Source organism: Trichoplusia ni, assembly GCF_003590095.1.
Source record: "Trichoplusia ni isolate ovarian cell line Hi5 chromosome 10 unlocalized genomic scaffold, tn1 tig00002270_group9, whole genome shotgun sequence".
Lineage (NCBI taxonomy): Eukaryota > Metazoa > Arthropoda > Insecta > Lepidoptera > Noctuidae > Trichoplusia > Trichoplusia ni.
In genome coordinates, this window is record NW_020799679.1 from 1 (window position 1) to 20,500 (window position 20,500).

General features: G+C 34.1%; 4 protein-coding genes and 2 long non-coding RNA genes across 7 annotated transcripts; 2 read left to right on the plus strand and 4 right to left on the minus strand.

Annotated features, from left to right (window-relative positions):
* Positions 1-1,672: 1,672 nt before the first annotated feature.
* Positions 1,673-2,511, minus strand: LOC113506331. Its single transcript, XR_003401717.1, has 3 exons — positions 2,424-2,511; positions 2,016-2,113; positions 1,673-1,712 (listed from the first exon to the last, which is right to left on the minus strand). It is a non-coding gene; the product is annotated as an uncharacterized LOC113506331 (long non-coding RNA).
* Positions 2,019-3,393, minus strand: LOC113506327 (pre-mRNA-splicing factor CWC22 homolog). The gene is made up of 4 exons (XM_026889172.1): positions 2,910-3,393; positions 2,712-2,808; positions 2,424-2,566; positions 2,019-2,113 (listed from the first exon to the last, which is right to left on the minus strand). The coding sequence occupies exons 1-4, from the start codon at positions 3,283-3,285 to the stop codon at positions 2,019-2,021; spliced, it is 711 nt and encodes a 236-aa protein (XP_026744973.1). The 5' UTR covers positions 3,286-3,393.
* A 362-nt stretch (positions 3,394-3,755) lies between these two features.
* Positions 3,756-4,284, minus strand: LOC113506332. Its single transcript, XR_003401718.1, has 2 exons — positions 4,041-4,284; positions 3,756-3,802 (listed from the first exon to the last, which is right to left on the minus strand). It is a non-coding gene; the product is annotated as an uncharacterized LOC113506332 (long non-coding RNA).
* A 352-nt stretch (positions 4,285-4,636) lies between these two features.
* On the plus strand, positions 4,637-10,896 carry LOC113506329 (armadillo-like helical domain-containing protein 3). Its single transcript, XM_026889174.1, is given in 14 exon segments — positions 4,637-4,683; positions 4,685-4,903; positions 5,077-5,237; positions 5,481-5,648; positions 5,888-5,999; positions 6,134-6,304; positions 7,511-7,652; positions 7,771-7,850; positions 8,117-8,249; positions 8,322-8,406; positions 8,747-8,979; positions 9,054-9,180; positions 9,268-9,422; positions 9,644-10,896. Coding segments are annotated over 14 exon segments (2,034 nt in total). The 3' UTR covers positions 9,845-10,896.
* Positions 10,897-10,926: 30 nt separating this feature from the next.
* LOC113506330 (coiled-coil domain-containing protein 149) lies at positions 10,927-13,790 on the minus strand. Of its 2 annotated transcripts, XM_026889175.1 has the most exons (7): positions 13,564-13,789; positions 13,110-13,364; positions 12,624-12,809; positions 12,130-12,408; positions 11,959-12,037; positions 11,732-11,873; positions 10,927-11,519 (listed from the first exon to the last, which is right to left on the minus strand). In XM_026889175.1, the coding sequence occupies exons 1-7, from the start codon at positions 13,627-13,629 to the stop codon at positions 11,132-11,134; spliced, it is 1,395 nt and encodes a 464-aa protein (XP_026744976.1). In that variant the 5' UTR covers positions 13,630-13,789; the 3' UTR covers positions 10,927-11,131. The 2 variants fall into 2 exon arrangements, with proteins under 2 accessions (XP_026744976.1, XP_026744977.1); XM_026889176.1 differs by lacking the exon at positions 13,110-13,364 and having other exon boundaries at positions 13,564-13,790.
* Positions 13,791-14,015: 225 nt separating this feature from the next.
* LOC113506328 (protein Daple) lies at positions 14,016-20,500 on the plus strand (the record flags this gene model as incomplete). Its single annotated transcript, XM_026889173.1, is given in 7 exon segments — positions 14,016-14,280; positions 15,038-15,454; positions 16,636-16,919; positions 17,090-17,260; positions 17,418-17,634; positions 17,708-20,321; positions 20,403-20,500. Coding segments are annotated over 7 exon segments (3,867 nt in total), but the record flags the coding sequence as incomplete, so codon positions are not given.

Genomic DNA, 20,500 nt, shown 5'->3' on the forward strand with positions numbered 1-20,500 from the left:
TTATCTTAATTTATTAGCAAAAAAGACTAGAATAGTTTTAAAATCAACGTGGTATTTTTACTGATTGACGTTAGCAAAAGTTAATAAACCATGCTTTGTTGATGACAATTAGGAGACACGACAAAACAAGTAGTAATCAACAAAAAATTCATTAAGACTTTATAATGAATTACGTATTTATTTCGGGCACCCATTCAATAACAAATAACAAACATAATATATGTTTGTCTGTTTATCTCAATTCAGTTTTAAACATTTAGCTATGCCGCTTATCCTTCAAGCCTCATAATTTAGGTAATTAGATCCTGCATGTTGAATAAATACAAACAAAACCAATTATTCATAAATCTTCTGGTGTCTAGTTCTTCAAAAATAATTATTCCATCGATGTTGTGATCAATAATTATATTTATAAAGAATGTTAATCTTAGCGCGACATTATTCTTTGCCGCATATTTTCAGAATTAAAAAACCTAAACATTCTTTTTGAACCAAAAACGGTAATTCCATAGTTCCATCCTTTACGTTCATCCGTTATTCATTTCTTCATTATAAGCTGTAATCTACTTCTATGTTAAATATGATTATACAGCTTTCGTTTTATTCTAAATCTATTTAAATATTTTTGGTATATTTGATTAAATATAGGTATATTCTCCTCAAAAGCAAAGATAGCGCCTGCACAATCCTCAAAATATTCGTCAGTTGCTAATTAGCACTCAAATTTATAACTATTGACGGTATCACAAGTTCCTATTGCAAGTATCGTTTAAGGTGCAAGTATTAAAATATCTTTGCAACATCGATATGTTCTGATTATATCTTTCTGTAGAGTGGTCACTGTAAAAATAAATATAGTTATTTAACTTTGCAGACACTGCTACTGACCACCGGGGCCAGCATACACTCATGCAATATATTAACACTGTTCAATTTATATTTATAGTGTAAATGGTTTGATAAATTAAACTGTTATTCCTTTCAAATTATCTTATGAATGTAAAGTGCTTATGTCTAGGAATGTGGTAGAAGTAGATACGGATTTCATACCTATCGGAGGAGTAAGCTTCTTCATGGTATCTCTCCTTCCTGTCGGGGTACTCTTTTTCACGGTAACGGTCATTTTCAGGTTGACCTCGCCTTTAACAATATTTTTAAAGGTTATATTTGAGCTTAAATTATAATAAAATATTTTACCGGACTATCGAAACGAACCTGGTTGGGGACCGAAACTAGTGGGGTGATCACGATTAAACCACCTCATGAAGGACGTCATATTTATTTTTACAAGTTATGTAGTATCTTTGAGTTTAGAGAGTAACCAATCTTGTATAATAAAAATTAAACAGAAATGTTTAATTAGCCATTAACAGTGTCCAGTCAAATGCCCTTGTTATCTTACTAAGTAAACAGTAACTCCATTATTTTATTAGTAGGTATGTGATGAGACATTTGAAGGAAGTGTTTTTTTTTTAATTAATCACACATGTAGCTTATGCACAACAAGATAAGAAATAAGATTTAATCAGTTAATGGCGAGTAGTTTTGATGTAATGATTTGTACTCAAAGAGTAACTAACGTTAGATGCTATGGATTTAACAAATACTGTAATTAAATGAAAGACTAATAACCTTTCACGGAAGTCTCGCCTCTCATCAAGTCACGCCTTTTAGCCCGGATCTTTCTTCATATTGATTGTAGCGGTTGTAACCTAGAGCAAACCAAATACAGTTTATGATTGAAATTGAGTGTTTCAATAGTAGGCTTTGATAACAAGATAAAATTATTGTTCATAATTCTGGCTTCATCTGTAAACCAATCAGTGCATAATAGCAATTTGGTTTAAACTGTTATTTGTGATGCAAGAATTTGATGTATAAAAAATAAAACAGGAAGAAGATATATTATGTGTTTAGAATATCCTCTGGAACAACTGGAACTGACCTGTTTTAAACAAGAATTGACTTTACACATTTTACACACAAAGAAAGTCATAATTTGAAAAAATGCATACCTCTCATTTCTTCTCTTGGATGGTACCGTTCATCTTGTTCTCTTGGTCTCCTTTGATACTCTTCCTCTGGAGACCTGTGGTCTTCAAACCTTTGATTCCTAAAGATAACATCCACATATTAGCTATACTTCTAAACAGTATAATGCTGCTACACATATAAAAGAAACAGCTTTTAATTTGCTACAAGCAAACATTTACTAGTACTCATGAGGTACCTTTTATACTCATAATCCTCTGCCTTCTACTATAATCTTCATTAGCATCATGATAATGAGAGCTTTGACCATACTTCTCTCTATTCCTATAATTTCTTTCATGGCGATATTGTGAATATCTGCAATAATGTAATCAAGAAGTGTAATAGAGAATTACACAATATTTAAGATTGTACATGATGAAAACAATTACCTATCATTACGATCCCCCCTATCATAGTGCTGATACTGATCTGGATACTGGTGCCGCCTCTCCTTACTGGAGCCCCGGTAGAACTTTGCACTTCTCGATCCCTTTCATAATCTTCCGGTGATACTGATCTTTGGTATTCTTTCCTAAATTAGACATACGGGTCCACTTAGTAAAATAGAATTATTCAAACTATCATAAATGCAAGTAAACCCCAAGAATTTAAGAAATTTTAAAAAGTGAAATAATTACAATGAAAAGTAGGATTTGAAATATACAAAATTATCTTACTGATTGTAATATGTCCGTATTGGTTGATTGCGTTCTTCAGAGGAACCGCGACGTTCTTTTACTACACTGTGGAGGCGACGTTGCATTTGCTCTTCATCTATTAAAACAATAGGTAATGTAAATGTAAGATTAGAGTTGTAGAAGAAAGATAAGGTTTTTAATCCTGTAGAAAATAGTTTAATCCTGTCTACAACTCACCTCGAACACTGGCCGACGAACTTCGTGCACGCTTGTGTTTATGCTTATGTTTACGCTTTTTCTTCGATATCTCGCCTTCGCTGACCGAAGACACTTCCTCAGCGCCCGACCCACTCACTGCCACGGAATCTGACCGGCGCTTCTTCTTGCCATGCTTCTTCTTCTTTTTCTTATGCTTACGCTTTTTTGAGCGTTTTTGATCGTCTGATTCACTCTCGGAGTCCGAAGAATCAGCACGTTTCCTTTTCTTTTTGCTATAGCGGTGCTCCGATGCGGAAGAATCGTCACTATCACTGCCAGAAGAACTGCTATTACAACTTGCATCCGAATCATCGGAATCATCGGATGATGTATGGCGACGCTTTTTGGACTTCATTTCTTAATTCTTGTTGATATTTAAATATTTCAGACTAATACACCACACAGCAATGGCCCTTGTTGCAATTTTGGTGAAGACGTAAACCAAAAACAAAATGCAAATCCAAAAAGCACAGGCCACAGAATATTAAAAAAACTAGGACCCTTTCACACTGTCTCTCAAATAGTTTGGTTTTACAATATGTGATATCCACTATTTATAAATACAGATTTATAAATAGCCACCATAGTTCACCACAGGGTGAATTCTGTTTTTATAATTTTATATTTTATTGACCTTAAAAAATATTGTAATTTGTAATTAAAAAACAATAAAAAATATGGCACTCCGTTAAGGCGTCCCTAAATTAATTCCCGTAAATAATGGAATCGGACAAGGTAAATACTTTAAAACATTTCATAAAATATTAGTAAAGTATGAACACAATGTATTGACAACTTCACAACATAAGGATTTGCTGATTCTTGTTTTTTGTAGTTTACAAGGAACATCAAAAGCATGACTACATCATATCCTAAAAGACAAACAAACTATAATTATACTGAATAAGAATAAAACCTCATTAGAAAGGAAAAACATGCTGATTTTGAAATATACTAAAAGTATATTAACATAAAGACAGCCCGTTATCCATCTATACATAGTATAGCCTATTGTCATTAGGATAATGGACTCTGATATTGACCCAATTCTAGCAATTACATTATAATAGACCTAATGGAATAACAATACCATTCAAATATATTTATTACCATGATGTTGCCTTTCTGTAGAAGTGCATAAGAGCTGTATTAGTGGCTCAAAACAATGAGTTCTGCATAAAGTATTCTAATTATTATTATTAATGCTCTCTTCATCCATCACATCAATCTTGTTGCAAATAAATGCAAGGACTTCATTAATAACAACATTGCAGTTATTACACTTTACCACCGTCGACATTTTTGATAGCGCACGGAGGCGGTCGCGCGTCCGTACGCAACGCGTGTGCGACGCAAACTAATTGTTTTTAAATGTTTTGTGTCACCGTCTGTTGTCAGTTTCCACTTGACATTTCATTTCACTTGAGTGTCAAAAATAAAGACGTGACGAAAGTTTACGATTTTGTTGACTTTTCAGTAATTTCAAGTTTTTTTAATTACATTAACTTGGTCGATTGATACCGAAGTTTGCTATAAATCATACACCGAACTGTAATTTACTATTCGTATTTAAGATTCTCTGATAAGTTATTTACTTTATAATTTGTCATAGAAATTGAAAGCCCGATAAGGCATCTTTAGCTGGCGTAGTATAGGTGAATCTAGGGAAAGAGTGCATAAGTCGTGCTTCCTAAAATATAACAGATATGGCTACACGCAAGAGAAGTGGATCAGGGTCAAAAGACACCTCAAAGAGAAGTAGTTCAAATTTACGAATCCTTCTTTCGTGGCGAAGATTTAACGACTGATAATGCTACTTTCTGGGATGAGTTCTTTCTTTTGAAGCCCAAAATACCCCAGTTAGAAGCTGAGATTCACAAACTTTCTGTTGAACAACTTATGAACATGAAAGACAGCATAAACTTGCTTGTGTCTCAATGTATTGAAATGTTGGGGCAAGAACACCACATAAGGTAAATACTAATATAAACATTCACAAACATATTGTATTAACTTATAGTTCAATGACTTATTGAATTATAAATTCCTGTTATTTATTACTTTAAAAATGTGTTTCAAGTACTAGTTCTTACAAGGTTATGTTTACTTATTAAAAGTAGGTGTTAACAAGATTCTATTTTTACAGATTAGTTTATGCTCTCCAAACTCTAAGTGCTCTGTTAATAACAATGTACCAAAGAGCTGGCCAGGACTCTAACATAAATATCAAAACAGTCACAATTGGTTCAGAGAATGCTGACAATAAAATGCAAAAGTTGTTTGAACACTGTAGTACTATATTATCAGGTAATACCTTAAGCCCACAAATATCACTAGTATTTTCAGATTAAGAGACAAGATAACTCATAATACATATGATTAAATTATTGGTTCATGGGTCCTAAATTGGATTTTAACATTAAATAAAACAAACTTTAATCTTAGTCCAACCTTTTCTTTTCAAATCTTCATACTTTTAAGCAAAAGAAAGCTCGTATTTCAAATATATGTATATTCAAATTAAGAACAGCTCATATACTTTTTTCGCAGGTGATGTGCCAGACAGCCTGAAATCAATGGTTTTGAAACTTCTTTTGGTCATTGCAACTGGCATAGATAACATTGATGACAATCCTCTGGTAGAATACTTTATGCAGAACTCATTGTTTGAGCCACTAATACAGCTCTTATGCACTTCTACAGAAAGGCAACATCATGGTAATAAATATATTTGAATGGTATTGTTATTCCATTAGGTCTATTATAATGTAATTGCTAGAATTGGGTCAATATCAGAGTCCATTATCCTAATGACAATAGGCTATACTATGTATAGATGGATAACGGGCTGTCTTTATGTTAATATACTTTTAGTATATTTCAAAATCAGCATGTTTTTTCCTTTCTAATGAGGTTTTATTCTTATTCAGTATAATTATAGTTTGTTTGTCTTTTAGGATATGATGTAGTCATGCTTTTGATGTTCCTTGTAAACTACAAAAAACAAGAATCAGCAAATCCTTATGTTGTGAAGTTGTCAATATTAGATGATGAATTGGCACTAAATGGGTAAGCTATTAACGCTTTTATTTACCAATAAAAAAATACAGATACAGTTAAAAAAGCTGTGATTGACTATGCTTTTGAATAACCAATTATATCAATATTCTTTGGTCAATGATCTCTTAATTTTGTATTTGAAGGTATGGTCAAGTAATAACAGCAGCACTAAATGATTACGTCATGTCCACATTTGGGGGCATGCAAGGAGGCGGCGGCGGCGGAGGCTGGCTCTCTTCTCTCACCAGTATGGTTGGCGGTATATTCCTTACCAGTGATGAAACACAGCCTATTATTAGAGGGCAGAGGAACAGGTACATTTAATTACTGAAAATTATAAAGTTTATGACTTGTTTTCATTGTGTAATTTAACTTAATTGTCTGTTAAATGTAAGAAAAGCATATATTGTACGCGTCTTTAAAAATAACAAAAACACAGATAGGTATTTGTGATTCCGAAATATACGTTTCGCATATTTTTCTCGATTCTATCACAAACAATGAATATGTCACCATACTGTGGTCATAAAAAGTGTGAAACGACCCATAAAAATTACTACCGCTACAGAACTATAGAATTCAGTAACTAGCAGCTTTTGAAAAGCCTTCTTTTTGATTCTGAGCCTGATTGATTTGAATAAAACAGGAATTTCTTACAGCTTTTCTTAAAGTTTAAGTATAAACTATTTTAAGCTGACTTTATAATATGTTTCTTTAATTTTATTATTCATTTAACAATGATAGTTTGAAACACCTGTTCAAACTCATTTCAACCATTGAACTAAACATTTAACCTCATTTACAGTAAACTCCTTAGATGGTATAATTTCGTCATTTTAACTGAGTAGTTGAACCACGATGTTAATGCTCGAGGTTCTTGCAAATCCTAATCAGATAAGCTGTCTTATCTTTCTTGGAAGCATGCATTAAAATTGTGTTACGATTGTATAGTTGGTTTACGATTATGATTGATTGATACACAAAAGTACAGTAAAAATGTAGTATTTCTTAAGCACTATTGTATGCCAATAAGCATCGTTCTAATATTGTAGATTATTAATGAATATTATATAAATATCATACCGTAGCTCTTATGTTCGTGACTGTAGGACTACCATTGTCTCTTAGTTTCGCCAATTTGATATATTTAATCATGTATTATTCAAACTGAAATATGTAGAACATCTATGTGGGGCATAACTTTGGATTTTATACCAAGCACACAAAAACAAACCAATGTGCTTACTATAAAATCTTAAAACAAGACTTATCATGTTGTCCCCAGACTTTAGACCCAGACTTAATTTACAGCTTATCGACAATTTACCAAAATTCAACAGCTCATAGTATAAGCACTTCTTAAACTCCATCTTAGTCCATAGATCTTAGAATTCCACTACAATTCGGTGAAGAGGTCAAAACCCACCCTTAGACAAAATGGCTTCTTTTATCATTTTGTTATGTAAAAATCTTGAGTAGGTATTTTTAAATTTTGTGAATATCTTTATCTTTATCTACAGTGGCGGAGAAGAAGGCATGTTATTAGCATTATATGAGGCAGCACATTTAAACCGTAACTTCATGACGACACTAGCTCATTCATCGTCAGCAGCCGCCTCTTCAGCGCCGCCGTCACCGCCCGCGACCCTTCCACCGCACCAGGTAAAAGATACTGTATGTTTGAGATGTAAGATTCACTTTACAATAATAATGTTTTGCTGTATTACCTTTTGTCTGGTAATTTGGTGCTGATAATGTATATTCTCCTTCATTTTTACAGACGCCACCTAATTTAACACAAATTCAGGCGCTAGACAATGAACAGCCAACAAATCTACTAGTCACGTTCTTTCAGTATTGGTAAGTATATTAACTTGTTCAAAATATATTAAAATTCCTCCTTTTTCAAGTACTGGTGCATTAGCTTAGCAACCTTGGAGAAAGATGGAATCAATAAAAGATTGGACATGAGTAAAAAGGTATTGGCCTCGCATTAAGACGGATACAGCAAGTCCTATGTCAGATCAATACAATATAACATTGCTATAGCATAAGAACCTCCTTTTTTGAAGTCGCTTAAAAATGTTTTTTTTTCCTAAGTAAATTTTCTAAACCTTTACTTCCAGCTCCATTGTAATGGCTGACACACGAATGGAGTCAAGCATCAACAAGTGCAGCCTTTGTTTCATCATCCTAACTTGTATAGTAGAAGAACAGTTCGCTAATTCTATTATGCACGACCAAAATCTTACTTTTAAGGTAATATACACATCATTCGATATTTGTTATTAAAAACTTAATTTGTTATCGAATGGATTTTTTGTATTATAGGTACAGTTGTACAGGCTTCCAATGCGCCACAGGAAAATTGTCCTTGAGGAGCCGCCCTCACAACCCCTCGCATCCACTCTGATTGGTAAGTTGCTGCTGCAGTAATGTAACAGGTCGACTGCGCTGATAGCCGAGTAGTTGACTGTTGAGGTCACCACGTCAAAACCAATAGGCGCGACGTGTCGCTGGTTCGATCCCCGCGTATTCCCAGACATAAGACAGGCAGCTTTGTAGATAACACAAACGCTTGTTTTGCTCGCTTGTCGGGGTATCTTTGTGTATGTTACTTGAATGTTTGTGAAACCCTCGAGACATAAGGTTGAAAATCCTTAGTGCGGGAGACGCTTTTCAAAACGGAAAGAGAGGTGAAAATACTTGGTGGTGGAGTTCCCTGAGGCCTAAGATTAATAATATTCCCATTTCAGATCTCCTTGTTGAGTTCATTATGTGCCATCTATTGAAGAAATTCCCCGGTGAACTATACCAGTTATGTGTGGGAGTACTTTTACGTTTACTGAGCTATCAAAAGCGGTGTCGAGTTAGACTCGCAAGGGACTGGCGACCTCTTTGGGCCGCCCTCATTGCTCTACTCAAGTTCTTAGTTACAAATGAGAGCACTTTACTTAGAAGGCATAATATTTTTATTATGGCCCAACAGGTATGTCTGGAAATCGAATATGTATTGTAGTTTTGGTAGTTTCGTTTTTTTCATGAACTTTCTTTTGTTTTTAGGTTGTCAACATTTTCAACCTTTTTATTACATTTGGCGATACGTTTTTGCCAACCCCGGCATCCTATGACCAATTATATTATGAATTGATTCGGATGCATCAAGTTTTCGATAATCTGTTCTACATGGGTAAGCTAGAAAAACACCTTTTTTTATAAATCGCTATAATATGCATACTAAACCTTCATGTAATAAAACCTTCTTTTTAATCAACAGCTCTACGTTATTCGACCAGTGACGGTGAATTCAAAGCTGAGGCGTTGAGATTAGCCAATTGCTTAGTCAACGTACGTGCTATCATACAACACTTCTCCCCGAAGATTGAAGCTTGGTTAGCTTCGCAAAATCTGTCTACCCCTACAGAAGACCAGGTGAGTGCAATGTCCAGAGTCCCTTTTTTCTGTTCTTTCTTGTGATAAAGATATCTAGCTATGAAAACAGATAGTTCTACCCTTCTAACATTGGTTGTAAACTAAGCTATCTGATACGCAAACAAAAAAAAAGGCGAAAAATGCAAATGACAAGCAATTAAAGATTCGGGATGTAGGTACCTCTAAAGGAATTTATTTTAAACGATTTTTATAAATTTCAGATTCTAGAAGTCGTCCGAAAGAACTACGACAGTCTCATATTGAAATTACAAGAAGGTTTAGAATCGTATGAGCGATACTCAGAGAGGGAACACCGCCCTCTGCTGTCTCGCTTAGTTTTGGCGGCGCGACAGAGAAGCGACTACTCCGCGCTGCATCACCACACTGCAGCCGCCCTAGAACATTACACTAGCATCTCTTGAAAGTATTGAGAAATATAGACTTACGATGATTGGGTATGATAAGCATATGTTGTGATGGCTAAAGCCGGGTTGCAGACATGTATAATTTTCGCCTGAAACAATTATTAGCTCATCGGTACATCTGACAACCGAAGAATCACGTTAGTTGCTAACGTAGTTCCGTGGATACCAAGGATTCACAGGGACTGGACCCGGCTTAAAAAAATCTGCATATCCAAATGGCGTTATACACACGTACAAAATATTATTAAATCCACGCAACGAAAAGCAACAATGCAAACAAAAAAAAAATAATAAAATTCTCTCTACTTTAAATTATTCGAGGTTAAAAATTATTTTTCGGATTGAGTTTTTCAATTTGTCTCATTTCTGTGCTCGAAATCTAGTCTTTAATATATTTTGACATACTGCCACACCATTTAAATATTTCGATAAAATAAATAGATGATTATTAAATATTTAGATGATTCATCTAATCATTGATAACTATAAATGTTTAAGTAATCGTGAATTATATCTTTCAACTTCATAACATTTAATAGACTACAGTGAAAACAAGATAAGCTAATGGATCTAAAGTGTATCAACTGATATGACATTTAAACTTCCTCATAAACATTGTTTGTTTTTATTTTTCTAAGGTATGCATTATTATTTACCTTATTCTATATTATTTAAGGTTTTATTATTTAGTGTTTGTTACCTTATTGATATCATAATTTAGATTATATTTTCAATTGAACCATAGACTTATACAATGCAACTTTATTTAAGTGTTCACCTATTATTTGCGTTATATTTTAGATGCATGATGTACATACATATAATTGGCCATGTATTTTTAGAAATTAATATACATAATTATTTTAAATAATCCTGATGGCTATTATGAGATGTTGAAAACACCAATAAATTGTAATGACCAGTGAGAAGTCATTTGAAAAAGCGACAGTTATATGAATAGTTTTGATATGTGTATGAAATGAGATTTTAATGTTGGAGTATCAGAGATAGTATGTAATGTTACTTTAATAAATTATTTTTGTGAAATATTCTGCCGTTTTCTTGAAAACAAACAATCATTTTGATCATGATATCATATAATATACACAACATAAAAATGCAATAACAATAATTAAACATACATCAATAATAACAGACTAGATAATTGATATTGAATAGACTAGAATGATTTAAGATAATTTTCTTTGGTACAGTGATTATCACAAATTACAAACTTAATAAATAGCTCTCAAAACATTGTACTTAACATTGCAAAGGAATTGTCTAATTGACCTGTCCAGAAGGCTTTAGTTCTGCAAGTGCTTCTTTGACCAATTCTTGTAAGTCCTGGGGTAGTTCGGTTTTGGTAATGCTTCGTCCGTTGCCATTTTCTTGATATTCAGTTCCGTCATATGTTTTTCTCAGATCCCCGGACGATCCCTCACTACTTCCTTTAGCCATTTCGTCATCACTATCTGAATACTTGCTTCTGTTATAATCTGAACTGTCATTTGTTTTCAGCTGGTCTTTAGAATCATTAGATTTGACGGAACCAGAATCTGTCAAGATCTCATCTAATAGCATTTGTGATGGAAATATTGGAATGTATTTTTGACCATTACACCAACTTTCTAACGTTTTTTCGAGTTCTGTTATTCTGTTGGCTAAAATTCTGCAAACAATACATTTTAGCATAATGATAAGGGATATAATCAGTTACAAATAACGTAAATTATTTGAATGCAGGAAACGAGTAAAGGATGAGAGATAAACTATCAATCAGCTTTGACTTTGAAATTAAGCTTAATATATTTTGACTCATGTTTTACAGTAAACTTTTGAAATGAATAATACCTTGTCACAAAGAATAAAACTTATACATACTGATTAGTTTTCCTTTGATGTTGCAGTGCCACAGACTTGTCATTGAGAGCCTCGAATAACCCCAGACACAGAGATTTTAATTCAGCTGCTGAACTCTGCTTCAATCCAGTTTTAGAATTAACATTGTCCAAAAATTCTCTCACTTGAAAAAATATGAAATATTAAATGTAAACAACATCACCATAAATTCTATTTATTTTTAACATTTAACATTATTATTGAAATACCTTGTTTTTGTGTCATGACATCAGCAAAACCTTTTTTGATATGCATAGTGTAGTTCTTACTCCTATTGTCAAGTAGAGTCTGAAAATCAATAAATTAACATGTTTATCTATTGTGACATCCTGTGCATAAATTGAAAAAAAAAAGGTAACTGATAAATTAAAACATCTAACCTTGTATTTGGTTAGTGTTCTCTTCAAAATTTCTTTTTCCACTTGCAACTGAGTTATTCTTTCATGCAGGTATTTATTCTCAGTAACTAAAGCATCTATATCGACTAAGGGCTTTGGTGGATCAATTTCATCGCCATCCTGTAGTTTGGCTCTACTGGACAGTATGTAGCTGATTTGATGGCTTAGTCTTTGTACTTTGTTCTTATAATAATCTCTGTCGGAAACCAATTCCTCTTTCTCATCTAAGGTCGCTCTATAATCAAGCTGTATTTGTTGATACTGAAATAAAGTATATTAATTAGTACAGGAAAAACAAGCATTCATAAAATGATATACTCTCTCATGGGTGTCATATGGCTCAAAACAGATGAGGAGACCTTTACCTATCAGTGGGGCATATAAAAAAAACACACATTTTCTTAACATGCCTTTTGAAGATCTCAGATATGTATTTAAAATGCCGGATATTATTTTTAGCTTCAAAAAGACATTACCTTCTTTTGGAATTTCTCAAGTTCTATCACCAACTGCTCATAGTCCTTATGAGAATAGGTGAATATAGTGGACAACTTCTTATTGCCACTGACTTCATCATTAGGACTCTCTCTCTTCTGTAACTGCTTTCTCAATGCCAATATATCTCCTGTGGCTTCATCCAGTTTACTTTTTAATGTTTCCACCTAAAATTACAGACAAGTTTTACATGGGAAGTACAAATGAAACAGAACATTTATTTAAATATTAAAAAAAATAAGATTAATTATAATATGTTATATCTAATTTCTTTGTCCAGTGCACCATGGGCTATTTTAATCAAATTATTTCCCACACATTTACTGTCCACCAATTTCTGTTAAAATGGTTTCACATGCATCCAACTCATAATTTATTTATTTTTGTAGCATTTAGTGACACTAATTTCTTTTTTAACAATTGAATGATACAAACATCTAATATTAATATGAAATCTACCAAATTACCTCTAACTTTAGCATATTGTTAAGGTCCTGTGTTTTAGCAAGCATTTCACCACCTCTGATAGTGTTAGTTGGGGTTAGTCTGTAGGCGACATTATTAGGGTCTAGGCTAGATTTAACAGGGGCTGTCTTCTTGCATGTAAGCTGTTCTACCAAAACCTTGTACCTGTCCCTTTCCATACTGCACTTGTCAAGCTCTCTGTTCATTATTGATAGAGCATCAATCTTACTTTGTAATTTACTTTTTAGAACTGAATTCTGAAAATAAAAATAAGGATTTTGCCAAGCTACGATATATTATTAGTTTTTCATATAATATCTAGTGATGAATTAGAATTGAACAAGTAAACCAGCCTGAGGTTCTTGTATTTATATTTCTTTAACCATATATTTATTTTCAAATAGCTGATACAAAGAATGTAATATTAACTTAAATTTTAATATTATGAATGATTACCTCAAGTACATAGTCATCCAATTGTTGGTCTTGGAATTTCACTTTATTATAAGGTTTGTTAAACATGATTGTAGGTTTCACGTTTACTTTATCTATTTAATTGAACATTGTTCGGTATATATGAGTCGGTTTCGTTTAAGAAAACGCGACCAAACGTAACTTGCAGCGAAACAAGTCGATGTGATTGCAGTGATAAGACACTGACAGTTTTGTGTTGTGTGTCAATTGTCAAACGATAGTTATTATAATTTCATTTAACTTTAGACTTCAGTATAAATTGTGCATTGACGATGTCTGTGTTGATTTTCTCTTCTAAAACGATTACTAAGCTTGTTATTTTTTTCCACCCTCATAAGTCTCATATCATCATCTCACTGTCGTAAGATTGATATAAATGATCTCAATATTAAGAATCGACTAATATGTGTAACTTAACTTAGTATTTTTTATCTGTACCTAGCAACGGATGTCATTTTCCCAACAAATGTCAACTTTGTCTTGAACAATTATTGTGGTACAAAGTAGTACAGATTTCTTTCACATTTGCTGCAGATGTTAAGTGAAATTTCTGCTCGTTTTATTACAGAGCATTGCTTCGATGCAATGCGTGCCGGGCAATCTCAGAGGACTAGGTTCCGATCATCCTAACGCATGGCAAGGATGGCCGCGTCTGGTACCGAAATCGACGACTTCTTGAACGGGCCTCTGGTTTCGTGGGTGAGTGCACAACGATTCATACCACTGTTTTTATTACTGTGCGCGTAAAAATGAAGCGTGAGATGGATTTAGATGGCCGTTCCAAATGAATGAATTTGGTGTTTTGTCAATTTTGCATGAATTGCAGTGTTTCAATGTTTATTTTTAGTCTTTCACTCAAGGGTGAGAGAATACTAAAAATGTCGTTTTCTCTGTTGTTTCACTCGAGTGATTGAGTTGTTTTGTAATTGATGATTGTTTGACTATGTACTATAAATCCCTTTTGATTTATTATGTTTTGTTTGTTGTGTTATTATTTCTATACATCCAGCTGTTACTACATTTGTGTGATTACAAACACTGTTCTATAAATAAACCTTTGAGTCTTGTCATCACAAAATATGTATGATGAAAATAGCACTGTATTTATTTGTTTTATTTTTTGTTTATTACTGTTTTAAGTTAAAAAAAACCTTATAGCTTTTTTCCTACAAATTATACTATAATGTGATGTATTCATCATTGTGTTTACTACTTATGTGTAAAGTTCCCACAGATGCTCATTGATACATTGTTGGTGTGTGATACCATTGAAACAAGAGTACACTATTATTTTAAAGAGAAATTTAAAGATGTTGTCTTTTCTTAACTTTAGACAATGATACTTTCCTTGAACTCATGGGCTTTTAACAGTGGAAAATCTTAATTTTCCTCTAGTGAAATTTATAGTAGGTATACATATTAACTGGTTTCTAATTTCTCTCTCACATGCTTTCAGCTAAAATCATGTCTTCCAAATCCAGAACTCATATCAGAATATTCATCTCTCTTCAATGGAGATATCCTGCATCAGATTTACCTGCAGATAGATCCGGAACCATCATGCCACATAACAAAGCTAGCAGGTTTAGAAGACCAGGCCTTAATACTGGGTAGAGTGAAGAACTTTGATGCCATCATCAAAAATGTGAAGAGTTTATATGAAGAGGAGTTAGGTATGACTCTGTTAGTGGTTCCGGAGTGTATCTGCTTGGGGAAGTCTCCAGAGTCTAGGGAAGGGTTGGAAACCATGAAGCTCTTGATATTGCTGCTTCTTGGTGCGGCCGTCCAGTGCCCTAATAAGGAGCTGTTCATAACAAGGATTAAGGAACTAAATGTTGATCTACAGCATAATATTGTGGAATGTATAAAACAGGTATGTTGTTTGTGTTTTCATACTATTGAGGAATTTATGATCCCATTATTATAACTATTAAAAATCTAAGCAAACTGACCACAACAAATTTTATGTACCTATACAAAATTTAACATGTAATTTGCATAAGGTTCTCAAGGACTTTGCAGTACCATACTGCCCATACTGGTATTGTACCAAAGCTCTAAAACAATTAAACAAAGCAATCAATCATCTATTTATTGAATAAGGAAGTCCCCACTTACATAAGCCTATGTCTCTCAACTGATAAATGAACCAGTCAGCCATGACTTGCATAACAATTGTCTTTTAAAAGTACTCTTATGTTTAACTGGCTAAGGTACAGTTATAGATAACTGTTGTAGATATCTATGTTAAGAATGTATATTTTATACATGGTTAAGTAAAAAAACTGAATTTCAAGTCCACTTGTATCCCTTATAGGTTTTTATTTTAAATTTGAAAATGATGTCTCTAGGATAATACTAGTTGTTTAATTGTCATCATCATAAGCATAGAATAACCCACTGCTTGAAATAGGCTCCCTTTGTTAATACCATTTCCTTTCAGTCTCTTGTTTTTCACATCCACCCAATTCCTGCTTTGTTATCTTTTCCAAAAAAAAATGTAGTATTACAAATTCAATGCACACCAAACAAAAATCGATAAACTACAAAATGGTATTTTTAAAACAATATTTGTTTACATTTACTACTTGCAAAGGTCACTTACAAAATGTGACAACAAACTGTGAATGACCTTGATGAACCTTTGACATTATAAACTGCTTTACAAGTTGTGCAACTACTTGGCCAGTTGCTTAACATTTAAGATCTGTTGACACTTTTCTTACTAGTTGTTTTCTTAAGGTAGTTTTATATTCAACCTGCATGTCATTGATGTTTCGAAATATTTATCATTACTGTCTTGGTATTATACCTTTGGATGAACTGTGGTGATGATGATAGAATTTTTTTTTGATTCCTGTTTGGTATATAAAACAAATACCTATTTACATTTTTACACAATCGAAATTTGCGTCGGTTTTCGAGAGTCGGATGATCCCAGTGAATTGTACGTCTTATCGTATCCAGTTAGGTCGTAGAAAACCCCTACTTTAGTTATAAGTTTTTTCTACAGACCTTTACCCCGCATTTTCAAATATCAACTTTATTTTATAGGTAACAGACATGCAGACCGTTGTTCTTACTCCAGACGCTATTGATCTCTTCCAATCACCAACAATGTTCAACCACATGCGACGACTTGCTAAAGAACGCGATCATTATCTACAAAACTGGTCTTCCTTAGTTCTACACGAAGGTTTATGCGAGAACGATAACGAAAACAAAAATGGGAAGAATCGATCTACACAGAATGTTAATCAAAATAACGGTGACAGTCAACACCTTGCTGTGGAACTTGCTGATTGGAAGGCAAGACTCAGGAAGCAGAGGCAAGAGCTGTAAGTATTGTAAATGATTGTTAATGAGCATCCTCTTGAGACTCAAATCAGCTTGGAGTTTTGGAGATGTTGGTGGTCTTTTGATTAGGACCTAGGTTGGGCCCTTGGTGAACCCTCAACACCAGCAGCACAGATGCATATATTGACTGAATTTTACGTTTTCTTTCCAGGGAAGAAAAATCCGAACAACTTTCCGAATGCCGCGAAGAACTAGAGCACACTAAACTTGTCCTGGCTAAGTTACGTTCTGAAAGCCAGGAGTGGTTCAATGAAGCTAGAAAATCAGCAGGCTACAGAGACGAGGTTGATGCTCTTAGGGAAAAAGCGGAACGCTGCGACAGGTATGTTATTAGCTTTATTATTTTGGTAATTCATACATATCCTAAATAAATATTCCAAGTAGGTTAGTATGTTTTACTACATAAACTTTGACCTAAGTCTATCAGGAAGACTGATATGATATGTAAGCCACCTACTAAAGATTTTTATTGCTTTTAGATTGGAACAGGAAATCCAGCGCTATCGAGACCGTCTTGCAGATGCGGAGTATTACAAGACTCGAGTAGCTGAATTGCGCGAAGATAACAAAGCTTTAATGGAAACTAGAGACGCCTTAGAAGAACAATTACAAAGGGCTAGGAAACGCGCTGAACAATGTCTTACTTTAGAAGCTGCTATGATCAAACTGAAGAGGGAGGCAAATGATATTGCCTTAGTAAGTGTTTAAATTTGAAAATACTTAAAGACTGTGATAAAAAGGTCTAATTCATTATGTTTCGTTATTCTAGGAACGAGATGCTGACCAACAGAAAATCCAAGAGTTAATAGAAGAAAATAACCATCTCCAATACATCACGAAGTCAGTTTTGAGTGAAAGCAATAATAGTAATTTAGATACCGACAACGAAGGCGAAAGCACACTGGAATCGGGTGAAAATAGCTTATCGGAACAATTAACTAGTAACGCTCAAGCTAGAGCTTTAAAACTCGAATTAGAAAATAAGAGACTGTTATCAACTATAGATAGCCTACGAGAACAAACTTTATTGGAAAGTAGTGACAAGGTACTTGAGTTAGAAAAAGAAAAGAAACGATTGACTTTGAAATGTGAACAACTGCAGGAGAATTCAAACAGACTTATGACACAAAACTCTGAGTTGGAAGAAGTTTTCAGAAATGCTTTGGAGGAAAATAGAAAGTTACAAGATTCCCTTGACAGTCAAAAGACGTACATCGATCGGCAATCCATTGATAGAGACTCAGAGAAAAACAAACTACAAGACTTCGAAAAGCATTTAGAATCTTTGACCAAGGACAAGCAGAGGATCCAAATGCTCTGTGACTCTATTCAAAGAAGAGCTGATGATTTAGAAAAATCATTAGATGCGAGAACTAAAGAGCTTAATATCGTAAAGCCAGAAGCTGATAAAGTCACTGGACTTATAATTCTGACAGAGGAATTAAAAACAAAACTAACATACAGTGAAAGAGATACTCATAATTTGCAAAGAGAAGTTAACAAATTAAGAGAAGCAGTGGAAGAAAAAGATGTTTTATTGGATAAACTTACTACAGAAATTGAACTTAAGAAAAAGGAACTTGAAAGGCTATCCAGAGAACTAGAAATAAGCCACACTATTACAAGCAAATTCCAAGACCTAGAACAAAAAACTCAAGAACTGAAGTCTCAAAAGAAAGTCGACTCAGAAACTATCCAAACTCTACAAAAAGATTTGATTTCAGAAAAGGTTAACTTTGATAAGTTACGAAACTGTATGGATAAACTTGGGGTAAATGCAACTGACATACTTAATAGAGATGTCAATATAGAAGACTTGTTAGAGAAAATTATTACCAATGTTGATCATGAAGGATTGATATCTGAAATTGCTGCCAAAGCCAACCTAATGAAATTGGTTCCATGTGATTGCACTCATGACAATGAAAACCCGAATAGTATTGATAGTATAATAAACCCTCAAATTGAGCAGCTCACATCAGATCTCGCGACACTGCAAGCTTCTTTAGAAAATAGCCAGGCTGAAAATGCCAAATTACAAGTGAACATTGCGACATTGAATTCACAAAATGGCTCATTAATTTCTCAGCAAATGACTTTACAATTAGCAAATAGTCAACTTGCTGCTGAAAAGGAAGAAATCATTAAACAACTCGAAGTTCTGAAAGACAAACAGGATAATTTATTGAGAGATCAGGTTGCCCTTCAAACTCTTCATGAACAACTTAACACTGAATATGAAACACTTCTTAGTGAGAGAGAGCCTATTAAAGTAACTGTTAGAGATTTGAAACTAGAAAACCGTGAACTTAAAGAAAAGTTGACACATCTCGAGAAAAAAGCAGCAGACTTTGAAATAGAAAGAGAAAATTTGAAGATTGAATCTAGGAACCTGGCGAATCTTAGAGCAGAGCATTCAAAGTTAAAAGATGATTTCAGAAATCTCTTTACTGCCAGTGATAGGCTGAAAAATGAATACAGAAATATGCAGGAAGAATATAGAAATATAAGAAGTGAATTAACACAACTTAAATTACGTAATACTGAAATTTCTGGTGAAGTTAACACTAAAGTCGAAATAATTACAAGCCTAGAACTAGAAATCAATAAGACCAACCAACATTGTGAAATGTTGATTCAAATGAACAAGAGTCTGGATGCCGACAGGCGGTCTTTGATGGATCATGTATCGCAGCTTCTGACCCAATATCATGAGCTACTTGCCCATTCACTAAAAGACAAACAACATTACCATGAGGAAGAGAAAATGTTTGCCGATAAAGTGAACGCTTTGTGCCGTCAGAAGGAAAAGCTTGAGGAAAAAATCATGGAACATTACAAGAAGCTTGACAATTGCACCACAAAAAGACGTGGCTTTGGCGCGTCGTTTGTGAAGAGAGTTCGTAAAGCCGGTACCGATTTGATCAACAAGGTTCCAACTAGAAACAACAAAAGAATTGAAGATGCAAGCCGATCAAAGTCTCAGCTTACCCTAGCAGGTTCTGAATCAGGAGAATCCGACCCAGGTAGTCAAGAAATTGAGAAATTATCTAAGAACTCTGACCAAGATCAAGGTTCTTCAAATCCCAGTGCTGAATCGCCAAGACATAGTATTGACTCAAGTTTTGTTCGAAGATTTGATGATAAACTGCTCAAGAAATCTGATAACGTCGACATGAGTGGTTCCATCCCAAGCTTAGATTCAACTAGGCTGAACAGTGAAAGTAATTTCGTACGGAGGCTCTCTGGAACATCGATTCACAGCGGCGGCGGTGATGATGCTTTAATACGAGCGTCCTTGAGAAGGCGTCCACATAAGACGGTACCCCCGACACACAGAAACAGTTTCCAAGGTTTAGAAGGTGACACAGGGCTACCTGCCGGTAAATATATTCAATTCATTTTTCATTTCTTTTATAAATATAGGCATCATGAAGTTAACCTCCCTCTTCTTTACATTCTAGCTTCGACACCCACACCGTTCGGCACAGCTGGCACTCGACGAACAGTTTACGTAGCTGATGACGATCCCAGTGCCAACCTCAACACAAAACCACAGAGC

Coding starts and splice junctions, on each gene's coding strand:
- LOC113506327 (XM_026889172.1), bottom strand. CDS start 3,285: ATGAAGTCCAAAAAGCGTCGCCATACATCATCCGATGATTCCGATGAT. Junction 2,809..2,909: donor TTCGTCGGCCAGTGTTCGAG/GTGAGTTGTAGA, acceptor TTGTTTTAATAG/ATGAAGAGCAAATGCAACGT. Junction 2,567..2,711: donor ATACGGACATATTACAATCA/GTAAGATAATTT, acceptor TGTCTAATTTAG/GAAAGAATACCAAAGATCAG.
- LOC113506330 (XM_026889175.1), bottom strand. CDS start 13,629: ATGTTTAACAAACCTTATAATAAAGTGAAATTCCAAGACCAACAATTG. Junction 11,874..11,958: donor TGTCATGACACAAAAACAAG/GTATTTCAATAA, acceptor TATTTTTTCAAG/TGAGAGAATTTTTGGACAAT. Junction 11,520..11,731: donor CATCAAAGGAAAACTAATCA/GTATGTATAAGT, acceptor TATTGTTTGCAG/AATTTTAGCCAACAGAATAA.